Below are 23,091 nucleotides of genomic sequence, written 5' to 3'. Positions count from 1 at the left end.
TAAAGATTTCCAATGGTCCCTAACAAACAAAAGACAACAGAGAAACATGTTTCACCCTTCTGGATGTTTCTCCTTTGTCCATTTTGGTGGAAAAACCTTTTCCCACATCTGGCTGTTCAGTAATTACCTTTGTAACATTTGAAGCTAATGGATGTCGACAACTTGAATTGCAAAAAAAGTGGAAAAAATTATGGTGACCCCAAGCTTTTTGTAGTGTACTTCATAAATGAATTGCTGTTTGGATGATGATGATGATGATGATGGAACAATCTCATGGACGAGGAACTACAGGGAAGGAAGCAGATTGTCGTTTGGAGCTATCACTCCTATTTCCTGTATCTCCACCAGAGGGAGCTTGACTTCTGAAGTTAACATCATGCTCCATGCTAGAGGAACTGTGCTCCATGCTAGACAAATCTCTGGCTAAGCTCATCCTGGGCCCAAAATCAAGCCCATCCCTAGACGCCGCTGCCAGGTGATCATTGGCAAAGTTGAGGATGAAGTTCATTGCAGAAAGCAGCAGCACGTCGACGTCATTCTTCAGGGCGATCTCCTCATGGTAGTTCTTGATGGGGAAGATGCAGTTCAGGGGTACTCCCAGTCGATTACTGCACTCCTCCATCTAAATACGCATGCACACACACACGCACGCACGCACGCACGCACGCACGCACACACACACACACACACACACACACACACACACACACACACACACACACACACACACACACACACACACACACACACACACACACACACACACACACACACACACACACACACACACACACCAAGTCAAGCACAAACACGCTACTAGAAAATCTTTTTATATTAGTTATACTAGTTATCTTTAATATAACTATTTTCCTAGGCTACCTTGCAAATGCATTTTGGATTAATTGAAGGTTTTATATAGAGGGAGATAGCACACTTTCACATTCCCTTCATAGTTGAACCCGCATAACAGCAGATTTTACCGACACAAAAGGAAGGCAAACCTTTCCACCAATCAAAGCACCAGTTTTATTCCCTCTGTTTGAGCAGAATGACAGCAGAAAAATGTGGATAGCTACAGCTAACAAGAAGCGATTGCTTGACTCTACAGTAGTATCTGCTTTAGGAGTCTTACACTTGGGTTTTTCATTGAGAGACACTCCAATCATTCATGGAAAGTATCCCTTTTGGCCCCGATTTAATCATTTTCAAGGATGTACTTGCCGTTTCGTTAACTAGTTATGGAAAGTCTAACAAGATCTGAACATGTCACCATGGTTTTCAATTTAGCAACTTTGTCGCTAGATTTAACAACTTTATATGCACCTGGCGACTACAAACCTCATCTAGTGACTTTTTGGTGAATCTGCCGAATTTGGAAGTGACAAAATAATTTGTTTTCTACATAGTGGTAACTCTGTGTCGCTGGCAAAAGCATTTTCCACGGTTAAGCAGCGCTGCAGATGAGCTCTGATCTCTAAAAAGCTGCTATCACTGCCCATATGTACAATCAATTCATTGCGACTTTTGCTAGGGGGTTTTGGCAACACTATATCAAATCTTTTGCTGATTGCTCCTCACACAGACACTCTCTCCTCACACTTACCCTCTTCCTGATCGTCTTGCTTTTATAGACAAGCTGGAGGTCTTTGGCCACATTTTGACATGCCATGTCAATTTTGGTCAAGACCACCACCTGAGGAACCCCTGAAAACACACACACACACACACACACACACACACACACACACACACACACACACACACACACACACACACACACACACACACACACACACACACACATTATCCTATATGAGCAAATAATGTAGGCCTACAATGAATATAACACATTTCACATTTGCGATTGTATTTTTTTCACCAACCATTCGAAAAATGCTGTGGTATTCAAGGAAGATGCTTAGCTACCTGTGACCAACTGCCAGTGAGGCCAGTGTTGCCAGATTGGGCCAATTGGGCTGCTTAGGATGGCCGTGTGCGGGAAAAAATGGCATTAAGCAGAAAAACCCGACCAATTTTTGCCATAGAAATCAATAGAATTGGGTAGGATTTTGTGCCTCTAGGTGGGTTTTGAGCATTTTTTGGGCTGGAAATCATCAGCCTCATCTGGCAACCCTGAGTGAGGCAATACAGCAGATAATACTGTCCGGAGAAATGCACAGTGTGGCGGCATCAGGGGTTCCGTTAGAAAAAAAATCTGCCGGACTAAGTGGCCGGCCGAGTTTTCATCTTCCGGACATTTAAATAACATGACGGCCATATATTTCACCGTTCCTAGCTACCATGAATTAGAGATGGGATTTATGGCTCTTTGACGGGATCCGGATCTTAGTGGCTCGTTCCTTTCAAAGAGCCGTTCAAAAAAACTGGCTCTTTTGGCTCTTTTTTAAATGATGTATTCAGTGTTAAGAATGTAATATTTTGACTCCATCTCAAGGTAATTTTGTCCAAACAACAACTGATTATTCTCCTGCTTCTAAAGACCGTTTTTGCCTCTCTTTGAGGTAAACAATTGTGTTTTTTCCCAAATTTAATTACTCTGGTCGAGGTCACGTGCTTAAAATGAATGAAAAATGAACGAAATAACGGTCGAGTGGCTCCCCCAGCTGTGATCCGGTTCCCATCGTTCACTTCAGGGAGCCGTTCAAAAGAACCGGCTCGTTCATGAACGACACACCTCTACCTTGAATTCTCACTTGCATGACCTGCACAAGACTGTGCATGAATAACGAAACACCCCCACCAACTATGTTAAATGCTNCTAGAGGTGCTTAACTCGAATCTTTGAGGCGTCCGGATGGATTGTATCATTCCAAGGAGGGTATCCGGATTAGACGGATCACTCTGATCATTCGGATCACTTGTTTAAAATAAATAAAAATAAATAATAATAATGTATTTTTTAAAACGTTGCTGCCGTTAAGTGGCTATGCGCCTCACCTTTGTTGTCCCATTTATCAATTCACATCGATAAATCAAAGAGTAAGACAGTTTGATCAACAAAACTCACTTTATGAATCGTCACAGTTCCTCAACTCATGCTGCGATCCGACCCTGGGTCTCCTCACTAAACATGCGACGACTCAAAGAGCCTTTGGCAGCAGTGAAAAGGCATGTTCCTGATTTTGCAATAAATAATGTGTGTGTTTGTATTTAAGAAGACTAAAAGTGAAATATTAGGGAGCAGAAGTCTAGTTGAGCAGGGAGTGATAGACAGGAGGCGAGCAGCAGATGACCATTCGCTTCCGCTGCCGAGTTGACTTCCACACTCGTGGCAAAAACGAAACTTAAGCGTTGATCCGATCCGTAGGGGATTCGCTGCTACCAACAACTCAGTCAGGATTCGTCTCACCGAGTCGCCGAGCGAGGGCGCCGCTGCTGATCGGGCGAGGGGAGTGACAGCAGTGGCTTTGAAGTCTGTATGCTGTAACGCAGTGGGTGATAGTAGAGTCACTGGTCTACAGACCGAGATGTTAAAGGCGTTGGCAGAGCACTGTTAACATTTAGAAATGTAGGCTAGACCTCAACAGAGTCAGAAGCACACACATAGGGGGTGGGGATCTGCTACTCAATTGGCCACAACAGGCAGGATGGATCAAACAGGCTCGATGAATGACGAGGCGGGAGTTGGTTCCGTTTTACTCAGTGAGTGTTCGTGACTGAACAGCATACTAGGGAGATTAGAGAATGGCTGTTGTAGTCAACTAAAGCCGGGCATACACTGTGCGATATTTTCACTCGTGGGTCTTAAGCTTCTGCTCACACTGCACGATGGAATTTCACTGTTTAAAAGTTCACAACTCACGACTCACGTTCTCACACTACACGAGCCGACAGTTGGATGCGAGCGAAATGCTTCCACCGTACGACGCGACAGGCATGTTTCCCCGGTCTGCAGAGGAGGGAACATGCGCACCTGAGGTGGAGATGAGGTCGCGCTCAACAGCGAATCGCACGGCCCTATTAATTTAAGCATGTGAAGTGTCAAATCGGGTCGTAGCACTGCTTTTACTGTGCGATTTACGCACGAGCCACGACCAGAATTTCAAACCGTTTTGATTTTCTTGCGACCCTGCGATTGCACGATCGTGAGGCGAAATCGCTTGTCGTTACCCCATGTACACTGCACGATGCGAGACTCACGATTGACCTACGATTGAGCAAGAAATCGGCCCGACTCTCAAAAAGTCGTGCGAGTGCCAAATCGGGGCAAAATCGGGGCAAAAGTCGCACAGTGTAAGCCCAGCTTTAAGAGGATATATTCCGGTTTCACAATTTCTCGCGCTGTAACTGCCATTTTGTTGACATATTAACGAAATGCCGTCTGACCCGCCTTTGGCGGATCAATGCATGGCAGCCATCCGATCTGTCCGGAGGAGATCTTCACCCGGTTGTCCAAACGGATCATCCGGGTTTTAATCAGCGCTAAATGCTACAAGATCAGACAGACACTTTGGCTGTACACACGGAGACTGTCCGTCACCCTTACAGCTTTCGGCACCAACTCTTCAATGCGCTCACGACACAGACACGCGCACCTCTCTCTGTCACATCGTCATCATCATCCATAGCCTACATAACATACAGGTAGTGGGAAAACGACCATTACAAAGTGATAATTTATTTTCCCCAAACAACAAGCCCACTGCGAACAAGTGAACAGTCCAAGTAGGCTAAACGTAATAAGTTAATGTCAGCTGAGCTGGGGAACAGGGGGGATCGGCAAGCGCAGGCAAGCAGACAGCTCTGAAGCATCCCATTTGACGTGCTATTGCTGGAGCCATTCGCAAGCCACACGCTTGCTCTTACTCATGTGAACCCTGGGTAATTCGTGATATACGGCAGCTTCCAGAGCAGGTGTGTGAATGAAGGTATGTGTGTATGTGTATGTGAATTTCAGGTTTGATGTCTGCTTGTCAGGTTTTCTTATAATATAATATTTAAGAATGAGTAAAAGTTACTAATTTGAAAAAAACAATGATTTGCATAGATATCTTGTAAAATGGCTTGGGAACAAAGATCGAAATTTCAAAGCTCTGTGATTTTTTTTAGTTTCTACGATATGCTTTTTAAAATAGGGATTGACATGGCCTATTTTGTACATCAAATGTGCCATTTTTAAGCCCTCACCTCTCTTAAAGATGCACTGTGTAAGATGGTGACCAGAGTAAGTATTGCAACTACTGTTCATTGAAACAGCTGCCTATTTCCAAATTCGATCTTTTCATGAATATTTACCCACAAATAAACTAATATTTACTAGTGAATATGAGCAAACCACACTATATTGTGCAGCTAAAATGTCTATTTCTGGAAATTTAAAATGGCAACATGGAGAAAATCCATGACTTGGGGGGAAACTGTTCAAAATATTACACAGTGCACCTTTACGTGCTACATTTTTTTCATTCAAGTATTATTCATCGAAACATATGTGAGGCTGAAATGTTGTTTTATCTTTTTCTTTTAATAGGACATGGAGGATTGACCAGACCAAAGACATTGAAACTTTGTTAATGTTATAAAAAATATATATTTTCTAAGACTCACTCATGTCTGCAGCTTTCGCTCGGACACTCCTCATCTTCTTAATGATGTCATCTTCCATCATGGAGATGGTAGTGGACGGTATGACACAGATCATGCAGTGGATACGGTCAGCCAGCGTAGGATAGCTGTTGTACCCTTGGTCTTTGTCGGAGCAGGATTTTGTAGGGTTAAACTGGAGAGAGAGAGGGAGGAAGAGAGAGAGAATGAGAATGAGAATAGTGAGTAGAGGGAGCTGGTCATCATTGAGGTTTCGAATATGATTAACTTCTTACTTGTAACATGCTGCTACTGCACTGTATACACAACAGTATTATCATTTTTTCCATTGAGATGTCATTGTGTGTGTGTGTGTGTGTGTGTGTCTGTGTCTGTGTTTACCATGTAACCATCTCTGATGTGTCCCTTTAAGACTTTGACCAGGTCCTCTGCCACAACTCCTTTCTCTGGCTCGTTTTCAAGACCCATCGTGTCACAGAAGGCAAATGGCAGGAATGATTCGTGCTGTCCATCGTTGATGTTAAGAATCTGAAACTAACATTAATACCAGATAGAATGACTGGGTTAAGGGGGTAATTAAAAAGTAATTACCTTTAAAGTGTACCTCCGGGATTTTGGACACCAGACCTCATTTCCGAGTCAGCCAGGGTGTAAACAATGTGTCCAGAACGTTTTTTTTCACATTCCATGCAGTCCTTGTGAATTCTCATATCCATGTTGCTAAGCTAGCGCAAGTGGACGGAAATGGTAGTAGCCTGCCCCAAAAAATAGTCTTATCCCGTTTAAACAACATTCAAAACAAAACCGTTATTATACCATACTGCAAGTGTAAATGTTTGTCTTAGTAGAATGAAGTTTGAAATTAAACCAACCTTGCACTGCGTGGATTTTGCCATGTTGAGAGACTATTTTCTCGGGGTCGGCGGAATTTTACTTTGCTCTCTTCAGTTGTGATGTAGCCCACCCACCCACTGCAAGAGACATTGCAAATCAAGGCTAGTTCTACAACTGCTTTCGGATTGAATAGTGGATTAAAACCCAACGACATCGCACCATGGTACATCAGTGTGTATATACCAACTGCAATAATAAAGCCCACAGATGGGTATCGGCAAGTTTCCATTGGTTTCCGTGAAAGATGTTGAAAGAACCAAACTCTGGCTCCTGGCTGCAGGGCTACATCAACACGCCGATGGAGACGCTCCGTAAGCTACCCCAGTGCTTTGCAGTGACCATTTCAGTCCCGACGACTTCACAAAGTCCTTCTCGAAGTCTAATACCTACACGGAAAACTCTAAGTGTCCGCGGTGCCAACCGCATTCCCAGATCTACATTTTGTGGCGCGCACCAACAGTCTCCGAAGAACAGGTTTGCTATGCTTTCTGCTTCTATGATGGTAGCCCAGTGGTATAATGGCTTCGCCTACGTTAGCCAAAACTTGGGCTAGAAGTTACCCTTTTGGATTGGCATGTTGTAATGCTTTACTGTTATTTTGTGTAATTGCTGTGACAAATGGCATTAGACATGACTTGCCGTATTCCTATGGATTCATAAGTTACGCAACGCTATGTGATCTGGCTTGACATTGTGGAATATGTCACTCGTAACTCTAGTTGTTATTACAGGGAATGTTTTTTGTGACGAGATGGAATGGAAGGATGAAAGGGATTTAGAAGAGATGGGTGCACTGTTCTGTTCGCCAACATCTAATGCTCTGTAGACACTCGGGTCATCTAGTAACAACTAAACATTGTCATGGCATATTCAATGTTACGAAAGGTTGACAAAGTCTGACAGAAAGAATTACTCTTGGTGTTTGCGAGCGAGGTCAGGGAGAGGGGAATAGCGTTCACTTTTGCAAACTTTTTGGATTTGCATGTTGTACTGATTTACTGTTATTTTGTGTTGCTATAACAAATGGCATTAGAATTGCCGTATGGACTCATACGTTACGCAACACTATGTGATCTGGCTTGACATTGTGAAATATGTCACTCGTAGCTCTAGTTATTATTACATGGAATGTTTTTTTGAGACGAGATGGAATGGGAGGATGAAAGGGAGAAGAGTGTGCGTTCTGTTCGCCAACATGCTGTGTAGACACACGGGTCATCTAGTAACAACCAAACATTGTTATGGCATATGTTTCAATGTTACGAAAGGTTTACAAAGTCGGACAGAAAGCATTACTCTTTCTTGATGTTTGCGAGCGAGGTCAGGGAGAGGGGAAAACCGTTTTACAAACTTCAAAGATGTTGGAGTTCGCTCAAACATGATTGCAATGTTGGTTTAATTTCAAACTTCATTCTATCAAGACAAGTATTTACACTTGCGGTCTGGCATAATAATGGGGTTGTTTTTAATGTTGTTGCAACTGGATAAGACTATTTTTGGGGGCAGGCTACTACCATTTCCGTTCACTTGCGCTAGCTTAGCAACATGGATATGAGAATTCACAAGGACTGCATGGAATGTGAAAAAAACGTTCTGGACACATTGTTTACACCCTGGCTGACTCGGAAATGAGGTCTGATGTCCAAAATCCCGGAGGTACACTTTAAGTGTCAGCCGAATGCTTAGTGTGTTATTTTTAAGTAAACAGCAACTCTCCCGACCACTTTCCCTGTCCGCTGTCAGGAATTCCAACCAGCCTGATCTCCAAAAATTCTGTGCTCCTGGACACGGATGTTAAGGACACGAAATCCGTGTCCAGGAGCACGGATTTTGCCAAAATTCCGTGCTCCTGGACACGGAATTGTTTTCCGTGCTCCTGGACACGGAATTGTTTTCCGTGATGGACACACGGAAGTGCTTTCTATAGGCTATTACCACAGCACTGTGGCTCTATCATTAGAAAATACAGTACATGCCAAATGCTAATCCTAAACAAAATAATGCTATAGCAATTTAAGTTGTGCCCTGACCAAAACATTCCCTAACCTTAACCTGTCATTAAAGACATATTTTTGAGAAATACCTTTTCCAGTTGGTTGCTAGGCTATCAAATTCATATAATGAATGAAAGAAAACTACCGTAGCTGTGCCCAGACCAAAACAATCCCTAACCCTAACCTGACAGCAGGAAATGTTATTTTTTTTGAAAAAATATTTGAAATGAGAAAAATCCTGAGAAAACACAAGACTGTGGAAACATAGATCTATGAGAGTAGCCTATAGAGAGAGCACTTCTCTGTGTCCATCACGGAAAACAATTCCGTGTCCAGGAGCACGGAATTTTGGCAAAATCCGTGCTCCTGGACACAGATTTTGTGCCCTTAACATCCGTGTCCAGGAGCACGGAATTTTTGGAGATCATGTTGTTCCAACATATACAGTGCACAGCAATAATTAGTACACCCCTGTTGAAAAGTAACATTTTGAACAATATTTTAATTAACCCACAAGTTATTCCCAAAATGCTTATAGAGTAGTAATACAACATCTTTTGAGCTTATGTCAGAAAAGTAAGGTCAATAGTGTAATTTAAATGACATATTTGTGTATTTTTGTGAAATTATGCTGGTGCAAAAGTGAGTACACCCCCTTGTTAAACTCTCATATAATCCTGAGAAAACACAAGACTGTGGAAACATAGAGCAGTCAGAATAGAGAGAGAGCACTTCCGGGAGTTTGTCGAAGAAGAAGCCTTCTCTAGAACACAATGAGAGAGACTTACTCTTTTTGTGAAGCTACCATCAGCATTAGCTGACTCTACAGCAGCTCCTGCCATCATGCGTCCCTGGAAGATGCTGTCAATGGAGTTGGTGAAACTGGACTTGCCTGTTGTGTAGTTACAGTACGTGCATACACACACAGTGTGTTTACATGTCATTTGTATATCCTTGTATATAATTTCATATCATATCATGGGATGTACATATGACATCATTGACATGATTTCAACACATTATTTTTACACATAATAAAAATGGTTATTATTTACTTATTTACTTATTTTACAAATAAGTGCACACATCATTTCAAAATAGGTACAATATGTTGAACAGCTAGGGCAGAGAGAGTAGAGAGTACTTAAAGAATCTCTATCTATCTCTCTCTCTCTCTCTCTCTCTCTCTCTCTCTCTCTCTCTCTCTCTCTCTCTCTCTCTCTCTCTCTCTCTCTCTCTCTCTCTCTCTCTTTCTGTTCTCTCTCTTTATCCAGTAACCACTCTCAATTGGTTCTAATAATCTACTCCACTCTACTCTCTGCTCGGCCTAATCACCTTCACCTGTCTCCACTGTGATCTGTGCCACTTACCCTTGTTTACTCCCCAGCTGTAATGTATTCACCCATTACCATGTTCTGTATATTGTATAGCCCTCTGTTACAGTCACTCCCTGTCAGATCTGCAAGCACACCCTCGGAACCCCCAGAATCCTCTGAACCCGGAACCCTTCTCATTTCCCACCCTTTCCCTAATCAATAAAAGCCCCTCTGGGATTCGTGAACGCACTTGGTTCCTCGTTTGTCCTGTTCCTGACATTTTAGGGAACATAAATGGAGTCAATTAAATTGATATTAGAATCATGTGTAGGAATTGGACATATCAAAATCACAATCACACGATGTGTGTGCATGTGCGTGCGTGCGCGTGCATGCATGCGACGTGCGTGCCTGCATGCGTGTGTTAACATACCAGCTCCCACTGGTCCATGGACCAGTATTCGGAGTTGTCTGACTGTTGGACAGCTGGGTTTAATTTTCCTGAGCTGGTCTTTGCTCTGGTCTCTTTGGCTGTTTGAAAGGACATTAAAATTAACCAAAGCTACTTTTGGAAACTTGATTTTTTAGGATTATGTACATCAAGATATGTACAATTTTCGTGGTGACTTACCTCCACTCCAGATCTCTCCAACTGCTAAGCAACACTAAATTATAAAGACGAAATGAATTAAGTTATAATCATATAATTAAGTCATAATTTAATATTTCCATGTTTTGAAAACAAAGACTCAGATTTAGAGGTAAAAATCAGTTCAGAACATTTAAGGTAGGCCTATAAATAATGAGCTCTGCTTTAGTCAGTTTCCCTAGAGCTAGATTCCTCTGACTAACTTGTGCCAACAAATACCATTATGTTTCAATAGAGGAGTTTCTAAGGGTATTTCCACGTCCCCTTTAAGTGAACCAAACTCAGTCCTCTTTTAGTGGATCTAAAAGTGACAGTTCTGTTTTTGTTCATAATATGACTATATTACAAAAAGAACCAGGTGCCCTTTATTTCACTTCCAAGGGGACTGAGTACACTTTAGAGCATTCACATATGCACAGCATATGCTGAGTGAGTCACAGGTCTGAGTTCGCTGAAATGGCTGAAAAGGACCAGATGTGAAAACACCCAAAAGTGACTAACTAATAATATATCATCAAGCTAATATAGCTTGCTAAATATAGCTAGCAAATGTCAGAATGAAAAATATCAACAAAAGTATTTCCCTAAGTTTATTGAAAAGAAAAAAAAACTTTTCTTCACCAAGGCACTCCAAAAAAAAGTCGTCATTGGACATGTAATCACAATAAATGAATTTTAAGTACAATTTTTTATAGTGCCTTGGTGAAGAAAAGTTTTTTTCTTTTCAACAAACTTTGGACAAACAAGTAGAGTACCTTAATCCAAAGAGCACCCACCAGAACATGTTTCTTTAAGGGACTGAGCAGTCCTCTGACTTGCAACAAAAGTATTCCCTTTCTGGAGGGGCGGAGCTGGGGGGGGGCACCTGCGCCAGAAACCCCCGGCCCCGGGGCGAGGGGGCCCCAGAGATGCTCTTTACCTAGCGTCCCATGAAGATAAGGCCCCGACATGACGCAATGCGTTGCTGCGCGCAGTAGCGAATGTCAGTGTAGTACTCTTTACCGCCAATAATGTGGTTGAGGGGAGACTCATAGCTTATTACGAGGACAGACTCCAGCACGACGGTGGGGCTTTTAAACACTATTACCAATGGCACAGTAGTGGTACTTTTTGTTAATATATAGCCAACAGGTCATTACATGGGCGGAAGAATATGCACAAAAATGTTTCAAATGACATTAAAGATCTTTTAAGAACGACGTACAGGGTTTTTTTTATTTTTACATTGCGGTCTGGAATTGTGGGAGATAACACATGATTGGCTGAGTTTAGAACCCTGCTCTGGCTGTATGTAAACAGAGCGTGAGCTGCCATAGTCACCCAAAGCGGATTCTGCCCAGATGCATGGGATAGTTGCCTTCTTTTTTAATAGTGGTTTCTAGCCAAATTAAATTCATCATGGTTGTCAGTGAAACGCGGGCTTTTACTTTAATCTCCGTTGTATGCCTTCTGCCTTCTGGCCTGATTGAAGGCAGAATATAGCCTAAAATGTTCAATTCAAAGGCATACGTTAACAGTGTGGACTCGCGAGAAAATATGGATAGCCTACTAAAAAGATTCTACGAAGAAGACAAGGTAGGGACAGAAGGGTTTTATTATCATGTCCGCCGCGGCATGTCATCTCCACCGCACCACGTCTAAATTGTTGTCACTTTTGTTTTGTACTGCACAGTCATAAAGTAGTCTTCAGCTAGCTTGGCTAACCGGAGACAAGGTGTAGCCTACTTTACCCGGTATGTGTAGGTTACACAATCCATGGCAGGGCTCGGGCTGCTTATGGAACTATACCTTTATAATTTAGTACCCTAACCTAATCATTTCCCGAATTGCGAATAGACTGCTGCTGTGCTGACTTTTGAACACCACAGTAGGCAATACCCACTGAGGTTGGTTGCCTTTAGCTCTGGTTAGCATGATGTAGGCAGGCAACCGTGGTGAAGGACTGTTAGACTACTGTATGCATACGAAGTGAAGAACATATGGGCTAATGTTGTGTTTGAAATTATAAATGCCTTCATTGCTGGTATTTTTTTTAAATAGTAAGGAAAGGGGCCTCTGAAACATCTCTCGCCCCCCCTGCCACAATACCAGTGCTCCGCCACTGTCCTTTCTGGAGTCAGAATTAGACCTGTTTGATTTCAGTTCTGCATTTGTACATGAAGTCTGGTGCTTTTGGTAAATAATATTTAAATCATCCTTAAAGTAAGAAAAAAAACAACTAGAAATAGCAAACATATTAATGTGTGTGTGTGTGTGTGTGTGTGTGTGTGTGTGTGTGTGTGTGTGTGTGTGTGTGTGTGTGTGTGTGTCTGTGTGTGTCTGTGTGTGTGTGTGTGTGTGTGTGTGTGTGTGTGTGTGTGTCTGTGTGTGTCTGTGTGTGTCTGTGTGTGTCTGTGTGTGTGTGTGTGTGTGTGTGTGTGTGTCCATACGTGGTTCAGGGGGTGGAGGAGGCTGCCTGGGGGGAACATCATCAGGGGTCATGGACTCATCATCATCAGAGGGCTTCTGAGGAATACAGTCAAGGTGCTGCTGACACGTATGCAGATTTTAAATGCATATTTCTTTAATCCCTTTACATAAATACATGGCATGTGAATAAAAAAACATTGTCATTGTGACAGTAGCATTTTAGGGATATTTTAAATGGAGATTTCTAAAACTTGAGTTAGGCCTACATGTAAATGAAAATATGTGTGTTTTCAAAAATATCCATATACTTCACATGTAAACATCATCCAAGTGAAGTATATTGTAATGGAGGGTTATTATAATTACAAACTACTGTGTGTCTTTGAAGCTGACCATTTCAAGCAATTCATGATGTCAACATCTTGAAATGCAAAAAAACCCCTTTTCAACGGTAGAATTTTGGGTTGCTTGCCGTGGACATCGGTAAGAGGGGCTTTGAGGGAAAAAAAAGTTGGGAACAATAGTCTTAGAACATACGTAGTTCTGTATTGCATTGCACGGTCATATAATATCTTGTTTCCAAGGGGGTCTCCATGACTTAACTCAAGGGGCTACCCCCGCAACACCAATAAATTAAATCGAACTGAATGGTTGCTGGTAGTAAGGTACCCCATATTCTGAGGGAATTCTACAATGGACCAGTAATTGGAATGCAACTACTTTCATGTAAATTGAGACATGAGTAACCTGAGCACCCTCTATTAATATGATAATATAATAATGGCTCCCAGTAAGCTACATAATTGATTTTAAGGCAATGCTTCTTGTGTTTAAATCATTAAATGGAATGGGAATTAAATGGAATGTGTAAATCATTAAATGGAATGGGACCCACCTATCTACTGGATATGTTTCAGCTGTATGCACCTACCAGGTCACTAAGGTCAACAGAGAAGAATTTGCTGGTGATTCCAAAAGTCAAAACAAAGTGTGGAGAGGCAGACTTTAGCTTAAGCCCCTAGCTTAAATTAGGCCTATAAATCATTCTTATTTTTTATTTTTTTACCATGTTTTATCTTAATGTTTTAAATTTACTTTGACTCTAATTTCTTTTTTTTCTTGTTTCCTTTCTTTTTGCATTTGTTTTTTGTGAAGCACATTGAGTTGCACCTGTGTATGGAATGCGCTATACAAATAAACTTGCCTTGCCTTACCTTGCCTAATATGAACTGAATTGAATCATAACCCACAGATAAGCCTCATATTCATGATACTAAAGTGCCGATATGGAATCACTGCATGCCACTGTCCTTTAAACACAAGTCAATGAACTGTGTGCTTGTGCTGGACCGGGTTGTTTCCCTCTCTCCTGCCCTGTACCAAAGCACTCATTAAACCAAATCCAAGTTTATGGTCTTTTTTCCCGGTACTTACAAAAATATAAGCTGACGCACTTGGTGTGTTGTGCGTCTGTTCATACCTTTTTCTTGTCTTTCTTTTTCTTCCCAAAGATAGGCATCCTTGTCCTTCAGCTGTTAGAGAAACAACCAATCAATCAATCAACCAATCAAACAAAAAACCTTTCCAACTCCACAAATCCCTGGGACAGACAAGCAGTTCTTATGGTGGTTAACTTTTGTTGTTGAATATGCACAGAGTGACTTAGTTTCAGTAATTGATGGCAAAAGCAGGACTGATTTATCTAAAACAGACGTATTTTGTTTTCTACATCCGTAAGGTCCCTCGTAATGCCCTGTGCATAATGACGATGAAAGTCATAATTGCTATACACGACCAAAATGAAGAGCAGGGCAGTGGGTCAGAAAAGCAAAAAGAAAATTGTTCACATCACATGTTACATGTGAACATCAGAATATATTCACTTTGTCCATTACAGCTGTAAAGTTACAGTTCAGAACTCAATCCTAGAAATGTCATACGTATTTTGCAATTTTGCTCCAAATCCACCCAATGATATTGGAATATTTTAATCTAAAGCAAGCCATTACAACCACCACCCACTGCCACCCCATATTAGTTAGTGTGTGTGTGTGTGTGTATGTGTATGTGTATGTGTATGTGTGTGTGTGTGTGTGTGTGTGTGTGTGTGTGTGTGTGTGTGTGTGTGTGTGTGTGTGTGTGTGTGTATGTGTATGTGTATGTGTGTGTGTGTGTGCGTGTGCGTGGTAGCTAGTTGGTGACTCTTACCAGTGTGAAGGTCCAGGTTTTAAGTTGCCTGCTTTTCTTCTCTTCTCTTCCCTTCTCTTCTCTTCTCACTATGCTTTGTGTGTAGACTTACTACTACTACGGTCTCTCTGAGGTGTTCAGTATCATTAACTCTCACTCATTTCCTGTTAGCCCTGACCCTCAGTCTAACTCCCCTTCTATCTCTACTCTCCCCCTGTCTCTCTTTCTCTCTCACTCTGTTTTTTTCTTTCGCTCCTCCTTGTGTAAGGCTCTTCCCATAAATTGTCGCCTTATCACAGTGCCCTTTTAGACTCCCTTTTCCCCCGCTCTACTTTTGTCCCTCCCTCCATGCTTCTACGTATGTCTGTCTAAGAAAGGGAGAGAGACAGAGAGAGAGAGAGAGAGAGAGAGAGAGAGGGCACAATTTATAACTTATAGACAGAGTATTATTAGCCTTTAAATTGACCCCTTTGGGACCGTAAGAAACCAGGACAGATGAATCATGACCAATGGAGACATGAGACAGTGTTGCTGATATGACTTTAACCAGAACAGTACTGTCCATTTAATGCCCACCCACTCTTCACAGAGTTTTACGAGGATGTTATGATCCACGGTGTCAAAGGCTACAATGAGATCCATCAGGACCAGGGGTGCATTTCTCTAACTAATTAAGCACCTTACTAGGTTGCAATGCAAATTCAATTAAAAAAAAAAATAACCACATGAGGAACCAGCAGCTGATGCTACATCTTTGCAACTACACTCAAATACAAAATCCACACAGTTCAATTAATTATTTTGTGACCAAGTAATATACAGTACACCCAGCTATGCAGCACGAAATGAATTGGCACATATCACTTAGTATGATTCCAAACCTTCCCTCCTTATCATCTTGATTGAACGTGTAGCTTCTTTACTGGCAGAATCAAAAGAACATTTGGTAACACTTTATTTTAGGGACACATCTATTAGCACTAATACATAAAATATTAATGCATGTGTAAGTAACTTGTAAGGCATGTACTAAGCAAAATAAGACAGTTGTTAAGCATGTATTCACAAATGTCTTGTTCATGCACAATAAGGGATTTATTACCAATATAACCTTAGTAAGGACCTAGTAGACCTAGATTTCTATTTATGTGTAAGCAGTAAGGGCCAGAATACAATGTGTATAAGCTCCTGTTACACTGTGTGAACAAACCCTGAACAGTGTGAAAACAGATGTGGAATAAGGGTCCCTATTCTAAAGTGATGCATTGCTCAGCCCAGATGGCTTAGGGCCCCCGCACTACCTAGGGCCCCCACTCTACGTCCCCCCCCCGGGAAGCAAAGTGTAAGAACATTTCAGAGTCTACATTAGTCTCAGTAGGTATGAAGATCTCACTTATTCTACTCATTATGTTAATGAGTAATTGGAAGCATTATATAGCAAGGATTGGACGTAAAGTTATCAATGACGGTGGGTGGTGAGATGTCATTTTTTCATACACCAATTCGTTTTAATTGTAAAAACCCTACAATAAATGCAGAATATAACGATGAGTAATAGTTTGGAAGCGAAACTAAGCTATTCCTTTCTGATAAATAAGTTAATGTTTGAGAAAACTTAGCTACAAGAAGTGCAGTGCATGATGGGTAGGCTACGCCCTTAGTCAGAAATGCAATGCATGGCCAATGCAGCAATGATAATATTTCTGTTGTTACGTACATGGCAAATTGTTTGGATAGCAACTAAATTTCACAAGTGAGGGGAGGAGCTAAGGACGTAGGCTCAGAGCTGGGTAGGTTGTCTGTTGGCCTAGATTGCGTACCCATCATGCACTGCACTTCTTGATGCTAATGTTCTCAAACATTCACTTAATTATCACAAAAGAGTAGTTTATTCTAATGTTCTGCATTTATTTTGGTTTTTTTTTACAATTAAAACTCAGTGGTACATGAAAAAAAAATTACATCTCACCAACCCACCGCCATTGACAAGTGTACGTTCAATCCTTGCTATATATAGGCTCTTGTTACCTCCCTTTCATTGATATGAACAAGAGAAAACTAGATGACTCAGCTGGGTAAATATTAATTATTTGATATACCCTTACACTTTGTAGATCGGGGGGGCTAGGTAGTGCAGGCCTGGGTGGTGTGGGGGCCCTAGGACTTTGGTAGTGCAGAGGCCCTGAGCCATCTGGGCTGACCAATGCATCACTTTAGAATAGGGACCCTTATTCTGCATCTGTTTTCACACTGTTCAGGGTTTGTTCACACAGTGTGTCGGGAGCTTATACACATTGTATTCTGCCACTTACTACTTACTAATAAATAGAAATATAGGCTTACTGGTCCTTACTAAGGTTATATTAGTAATAAATCCCTAATTGGGCATGAACAAGACATTTGTGAATACATGCTTAACAACTGTCTTATTTTGCTTAGTACATGCCTTACAAGTTACTTACACAGGCATTAATATTGTATGTATTAGTGCTAATAGATGTGTCCCTAAAATAAAGTGTTACCGAACATTTAAAGATTGCCTTTAGGAGCATACTGTAAGTTGGTTTAATAATCATGGGCGCTTTCCTTAATAACATCAGTGCTTGAAACAATACAACACAAGATAAGAGGAGACAGAATGAAAAAGCTCCTGCAAACAGAGACGTTTTGGAATGTAACTGTTGGCTAGACCCTCAAAATTCAGGTGGACTTTTTTCCTTCCTATGATGAAAAAAACAAAACATACACACTTGAATCTATACACTCCTCAACTCCTGAATTTACTGCAGATCGAATTATTATGATTTCCTTAGAGATTGGATTTTGGTCATGTCTCTGGCTTGTATGTAACTTAGATGTCTCTGTGTGTTTACCATGGTTCATTGAACAGCCTTGCTGAGGTGGGCATGCAAACATGTCATAAACACAATGTTGGAAATGACAGAAACAAAGCCTTTCTGATGGTGTCATGCATTCTCCTATATAATGAACTTAATTTCTGTATATACAGTATATATGGATTAAACATTTTTAATAGATGTGTGGCACATGTTGCTTGGCTCTTCTTCCCAGGTTAACCAGCTTGAAGGGAAATGAAGCCTTAAAATGCCTAAATAAATACAAACATTAATCTTTAGTTTAGTACTGTTCACTACTTACCTGTGTACCATTTCAAGCTATTCAATAGATTTGAAAGACTTGAATTAAAATAAATAAGTGGAGAAAATGATGTTGTTTTTGACTGGTAATGAGTTTATTAGTGCACAATTTAAGCTACAGTGCATGTAGTACATTACTAGAGCTGAAACCCGGATGATCCGTTTGAAGACCTCATCCGAACAGACCGGATGGCTGTCGTGCATTGATCCGCCAAAGGCGGGTCAGACGGCATTTCATTAATATGCCAACAAAATGGCAGTTACAGCACGAGAAATTGTGAAACCGGAATATATCCTCTTTAGTTGACTACAACAGCCATTCTCTAATCTCTCTAGTATGCTGTTCAGTCACAAACACTCGCTGAGTAAAACGGAACCAACTCCCGCCTCGTCATTCATCGAGCCTGTTTGATCCGTCCAGCCTGTTGTGGCCAATTGAGTCGCGGATTCCCACTCCCTATGTGTGTGCTTCTGACTCTGTTGAGGTCTACATTTCTAAATGTTAACAGTGCTCTGCCAACGCTTTTACATCTCAGTCTGTAGGGTACTCTCGTGACTCTACTATCACTCACTGCGTTACAGCGTACAGACTTTAAAGCCACTGCTGTCACTCCCCTCGTCCGAGTCCGGCGCCCTCGTCGACTCGGTGAGACAAATCCTGACTGAGTTGTTGGTAGCAGCGAATCCCCTACGGATCGGATCAACACTTAAGTTTCGTTTTTGCCACGAGTGTGTGAGTCACAAGGCAACTCGGCAGCGGAAGCGAGTGGTCATCTGCTGCTCACCTCCTGTCTATCCCTGCTCAACTAGACTTCTGCTCCCAAATATTTTACTTTTTGTCTTCTTAAATACAAACACACACATTATTTATTGCAAAATCAGGAACATGCCGTGTCACTACTGCCAAAGGCTCTTCGAGTCGTGGTCGCATGTTTAGTGAGGAGACCCAGGTGGGTCGGATCGCAGCATGAGTTTAGGAACCATGACGATTCATAAAGTGAGTTTTGTTGATCAAACTGTCTTACTCTTTGATTTATCAACATGAATTGATAAATGGGACAACAAAGGCGAGGCGCATAGCCACTTAACGGCAGAAACGTTTTAAAAAATACATTATTATTATTTATTTTTATTTATTTTAAATAAGTGATCCGATTGATCCGTCTAATCCGGATACCCTCCTTGGAATGATCCAATCAATCCGGACGCCTCAAAGATTCGAGTTAAGCACCTCTATACATTACATGGGCTTGCAGCAAGACAGTTAATGACTACAACAGATTACATACGATCACTTTGAGATAAAATCTATTGGAAGTTACCATGCGATAAAGCCATGCCAAGCACTCATTCATTCATTTATTTATTTGGATAGGACAATGCAAATTAATCAATACATCAGCTTGAGAGCTTCAATATAAAAATGCCAGACTTACATAGATGCTACATTTCATCTGTTGTGCTAGGTAGCCTACTCACACTAAAACACATAACAAGAAAATAAACTAGCCTACTGCATGACAGAGGACATTTACTCACAAGACAAACATGGGGTACATGAAAAAAATAAAGTAGAAAAGTAGTACAGTAAATACACAAATAAGAAAAAATGTGAAAGAAAAACAAATGTTAATTCTAATAATTAATGCATATCTGATTAGTTTTCAGCCACTGTATGAGATTTGCTTTGAAGGTGTTAAAGTTGACACACTGTCTGATGTTAGATGTTAGATGTTAGAGTATTTCAGGACTTTGCACCTCTAATGGACAACGCCATTTGGCTGAATTGAGTTCTACGCCATTTAACTTCACAGTCTCCTTTTGCCTGGGCTCTTGTGTTCACTTGTGAAGTCTTTTTCTTAATGAACTCCTGTAATGGTGGGGGAGCTAGCACATTCAAAACCTTAAAAAACGAGACATAAATCAAGAAATAACGGATAGCTATCAGTCCAGAAGCTGATATTTCTTGACAATGTTGCAGTAGTGGTGACATATGGGCTTTTTATCAAGCACTTTTAGTGATCTCTTGAAGAGAGACTTAATTTGTTTTAGAGTGCTCTCTGATGTGTGTGACCATGTTGTGAAGCAGTAAGAAATATGACTAAATATCATTGCATGCATAAAAAGCTTTGCAGCCTCCATGGGAAGAAAGGTTCTGATGGCAAACTCGCTTTCACTTTGTGTGTTACTTTTTTAAAATGTTTAAAATTGAGACAAGAGTCAAACAAGGGCGTAGGTTCCGTCTAAGCTTTGGTAGGACCTTAAACTTACTACCAAAAAAATAGCTCATGTGGTTGGCAGCCAGTGTCTTGCCCCTCCTCATAACATTGTGTTTACAAACATGGCGAACCCATGTATAAAACCAGACACAGTCATGTCTACTCAGCAGAACAGTTCGAGAACACTTTACTTTCTCCTTTTCAAAATTCAGCAAACATTACAGGTAAGCTCAAAATGAATAGCTAATACTGGGATATTATGATTCACAGTCAGTGTAAAACCTACTTATGTCTGTTCTTAAAGGCCAACTTCCGATAAAACACAGTTTACTCACTCCTTTTGAAGATCAAACCCCAAGTTAAACTCACTTGCAAGGCTCTCATAGCGGTGCGTCACCTCACCTGGCTGTGTTTCCCGGTGTTTCCCAATTGACATAAATAATGCAAAGAAACGGGCGAATCACGAAACCCTTTCTGTGTTGCGTCACGTCGAAAGAAGGCGTTACCCACAAAGGTTTATGTCGACCCATTTTTCTAAAAACTTGTCGAGTATTTTTTTCTGCTTGTTTTCAAAACACGCAACGTCTGGTGGCCCGAAACCTAGCTTAGCTTAGCTACATTAGCAACATTGATATTTCATTCAAACCAAATTCAAAAATGATTTTTTAACGTGCTGATGGTTAGGCTAGCATTTTAATGAATTTTAATTAATATGTAATAATAAAATAAAATAATAATAATAATTTATATAATTTTACATGACATTAGGAATCATTATTGTCTGGTGGGCAGTCAGAAATTTCTGGTGGGAGGTCAGCAAGGAAGTCATTGGCATAGTTTAGCATGAATGTGAGAGCGGTCAGCAGCAGAACATCGATGTCTTCCTTCAGAACGATCTCCTCATGGTAATTCTTCACTGGGAAGATGTGGTTCACTGTGACTCCCAGTTTGTTGCTGCAATGGGCCATCTGGAGAGATAGTGACAAATGGTAATGAGAGGTGTACACATTATATGGATTCATATGTACATCATATGTCTTGGTCTGAAGAGAGATGAACAAACCGAGAATATGGATCACTGGAACCTTGTTGAGTGGTGAAGAGACTAACATAAACAAATTTGCTTTAGATGGTGTTAAGCATGTGTGGTGGTAAATAAGTGAGGTTTTTTTTTTTTTTAAAGTGTATCATCTGGCTAGTCAAGCATGGTAGTGGGATTGTCAATCAACATTGGAAATCTGAATTACAACTAAAGAAACGTGCATGTCAACATGCACTGTGACTACTGAAGCAAGCATGATACTCTCCATACAATTTCAAGGGTTTTCACACCTGGCCCCATTTAAGTGAACCAAACTCAGTCCTCTTTAACAGGGTTTTCACACCTGGTCCTTTTCAGCCATTTAAGTGAACTCAGACCTGTGACTCAGCATTTTCTGTGCATATGTGAATGCTTCAAAGTTTACCCAGACCCCTTGGAAGTGAACCGTACTGTTCGCTTATGAGTTCTGACAAGTTACACTTGTGACTAGCTGTAATCACTTAAGGAGGGCTCTAGAGGACCGGGTGTGATCAAAAATAGGACCGACACACCATAAAAGCCTAATTGAACCAGAAAGATGGGCCGGTTCTTTTTATAATACACTCACAATATGAACAAAAAGAGAGTCCTTTTGCTGTCGGCTCACTTTTTAGTCCACTTAAAGAGGACTGAGTTTAGTTAACTTAAAGGGGACCAGGTGAGAAAACACTGTTCATTCTGTTCAAATCTTACACCCATCTACTTTAGCCAGGGGCAGACTCAAAATGTACAATAAAAGTTAAATGTAAAGAAAGGTTGAAACGCACACCGATGCATACCTGCAAACTCAGGAGGGTTGAAAAAGGTGACAACCTATCGCAGCGCTATCTCCCCCCCCCACCCCCCAGTTCCTTGAACACAGGATAAGATTGTAGTCTGACAGACCAGATAATAAATTAAAAGTTTTAGTGATCCTCTCTGGTTTGTTAGTAAATATTAGATCAATTATCGTTTTAGATGTATTAGTTTTTCTTGTTGGTCCTTTAATCAATTGCATCATATTGAATTTATCTTATTTATATAAAATGCATCTTTTGCAGAGGGTGGCTGATACACACAAATAACTGTGAAAGATATTGCAGAGTTAAGCGATATCTTAACACCAATGCATTCCGTTTTGACCTCATTAGTCCAGCTTAATTGCTCACACTTGAACTTTTCCCTTACATACATTAAAACTCCCCCACCTTTCACTGATTCTCTATCTTTTCTAAACACATTATATCCTGGGATATGAACATTCAGTATGTCCCAGCAAGATAAACATCAACATTGATATTTAATTCATACCAAATTATTTTTTTTTAACGTGTTGATGGTTAGGCTAGCATTTTAATTAATTTTAATTAATATGTAATAATAATAATAGCAAAAGGACTCTCTTTTTGTTCATATTGTGAGTGTATTATACAAAGACTCAAAATGTACAGTAAAAGTTCAATGTAAAGAAAGGTTGAAACGCACACCGATGCATACCTGCAAACTCAGGAGGGTTGAAAAAGGTGACAACCTATCGCGGCGAGCCAAATTTGCCTGACCCTGTGTTTTATCCATACTTCCAGCCACTCTGACATTTGCACACAACCTCTTGTCTACCTCTCCAAATTTCACATCATCCC

General features: G+C 40.9%; 1 protein-coding gene across 1 annotated transcript; it reads right to left on the bottom strand.

The window, feature by feature from the left end:
* Nucleotides 1-271: 271 nt before the first annotated feature.
* On the bottom strand, nucleotides 272-18,184 carry LOC134458727 (interferon-induced protein 44-like). Its single transcript, XM_063211151.1, has 7 exons — nucleotides 18,174-18,184; nucleotides 10,203-10,300; nucleotides 9,242-9,345; nucleotides 5,947-6,099; nucleotides 5,569-5,740; nucleotides 1,604-1,704; nucleotides 272-622 (listed from the first exon to the last, which is right to left on the bottom strand). The coding sequence occupies exons 1-7, from the start codon at nucleotides 18,182-18,184 to the stop codon at nucleotides 272-274; spliced, it is 990 nt and encodes a 329-aa protein (XP_063067221.1).
* Between the last annotated feature and the right edge of the window lie 4,907 nt (nucleotides 18,185-23,091).

This window comes from Engraulis encrasicolus, chromosome 1, assembly GCF_034702125.1.
Source record: "Engraulis encrasicolus isolate BLACKSEA-1 chromosome 1, IST_EnEncr_1.0, whole genome shotgun sequence".
NCBI classification, from domain to species: Eukaryota; Metazoa; Chordata; class Actinopteri; order Clupeiformes; family Engraulidae; genus Engraulis; species Engraulis encrasicolus.
This window is presented reverse-complemented; position numbering and strand designations above follow the sequence as displayed.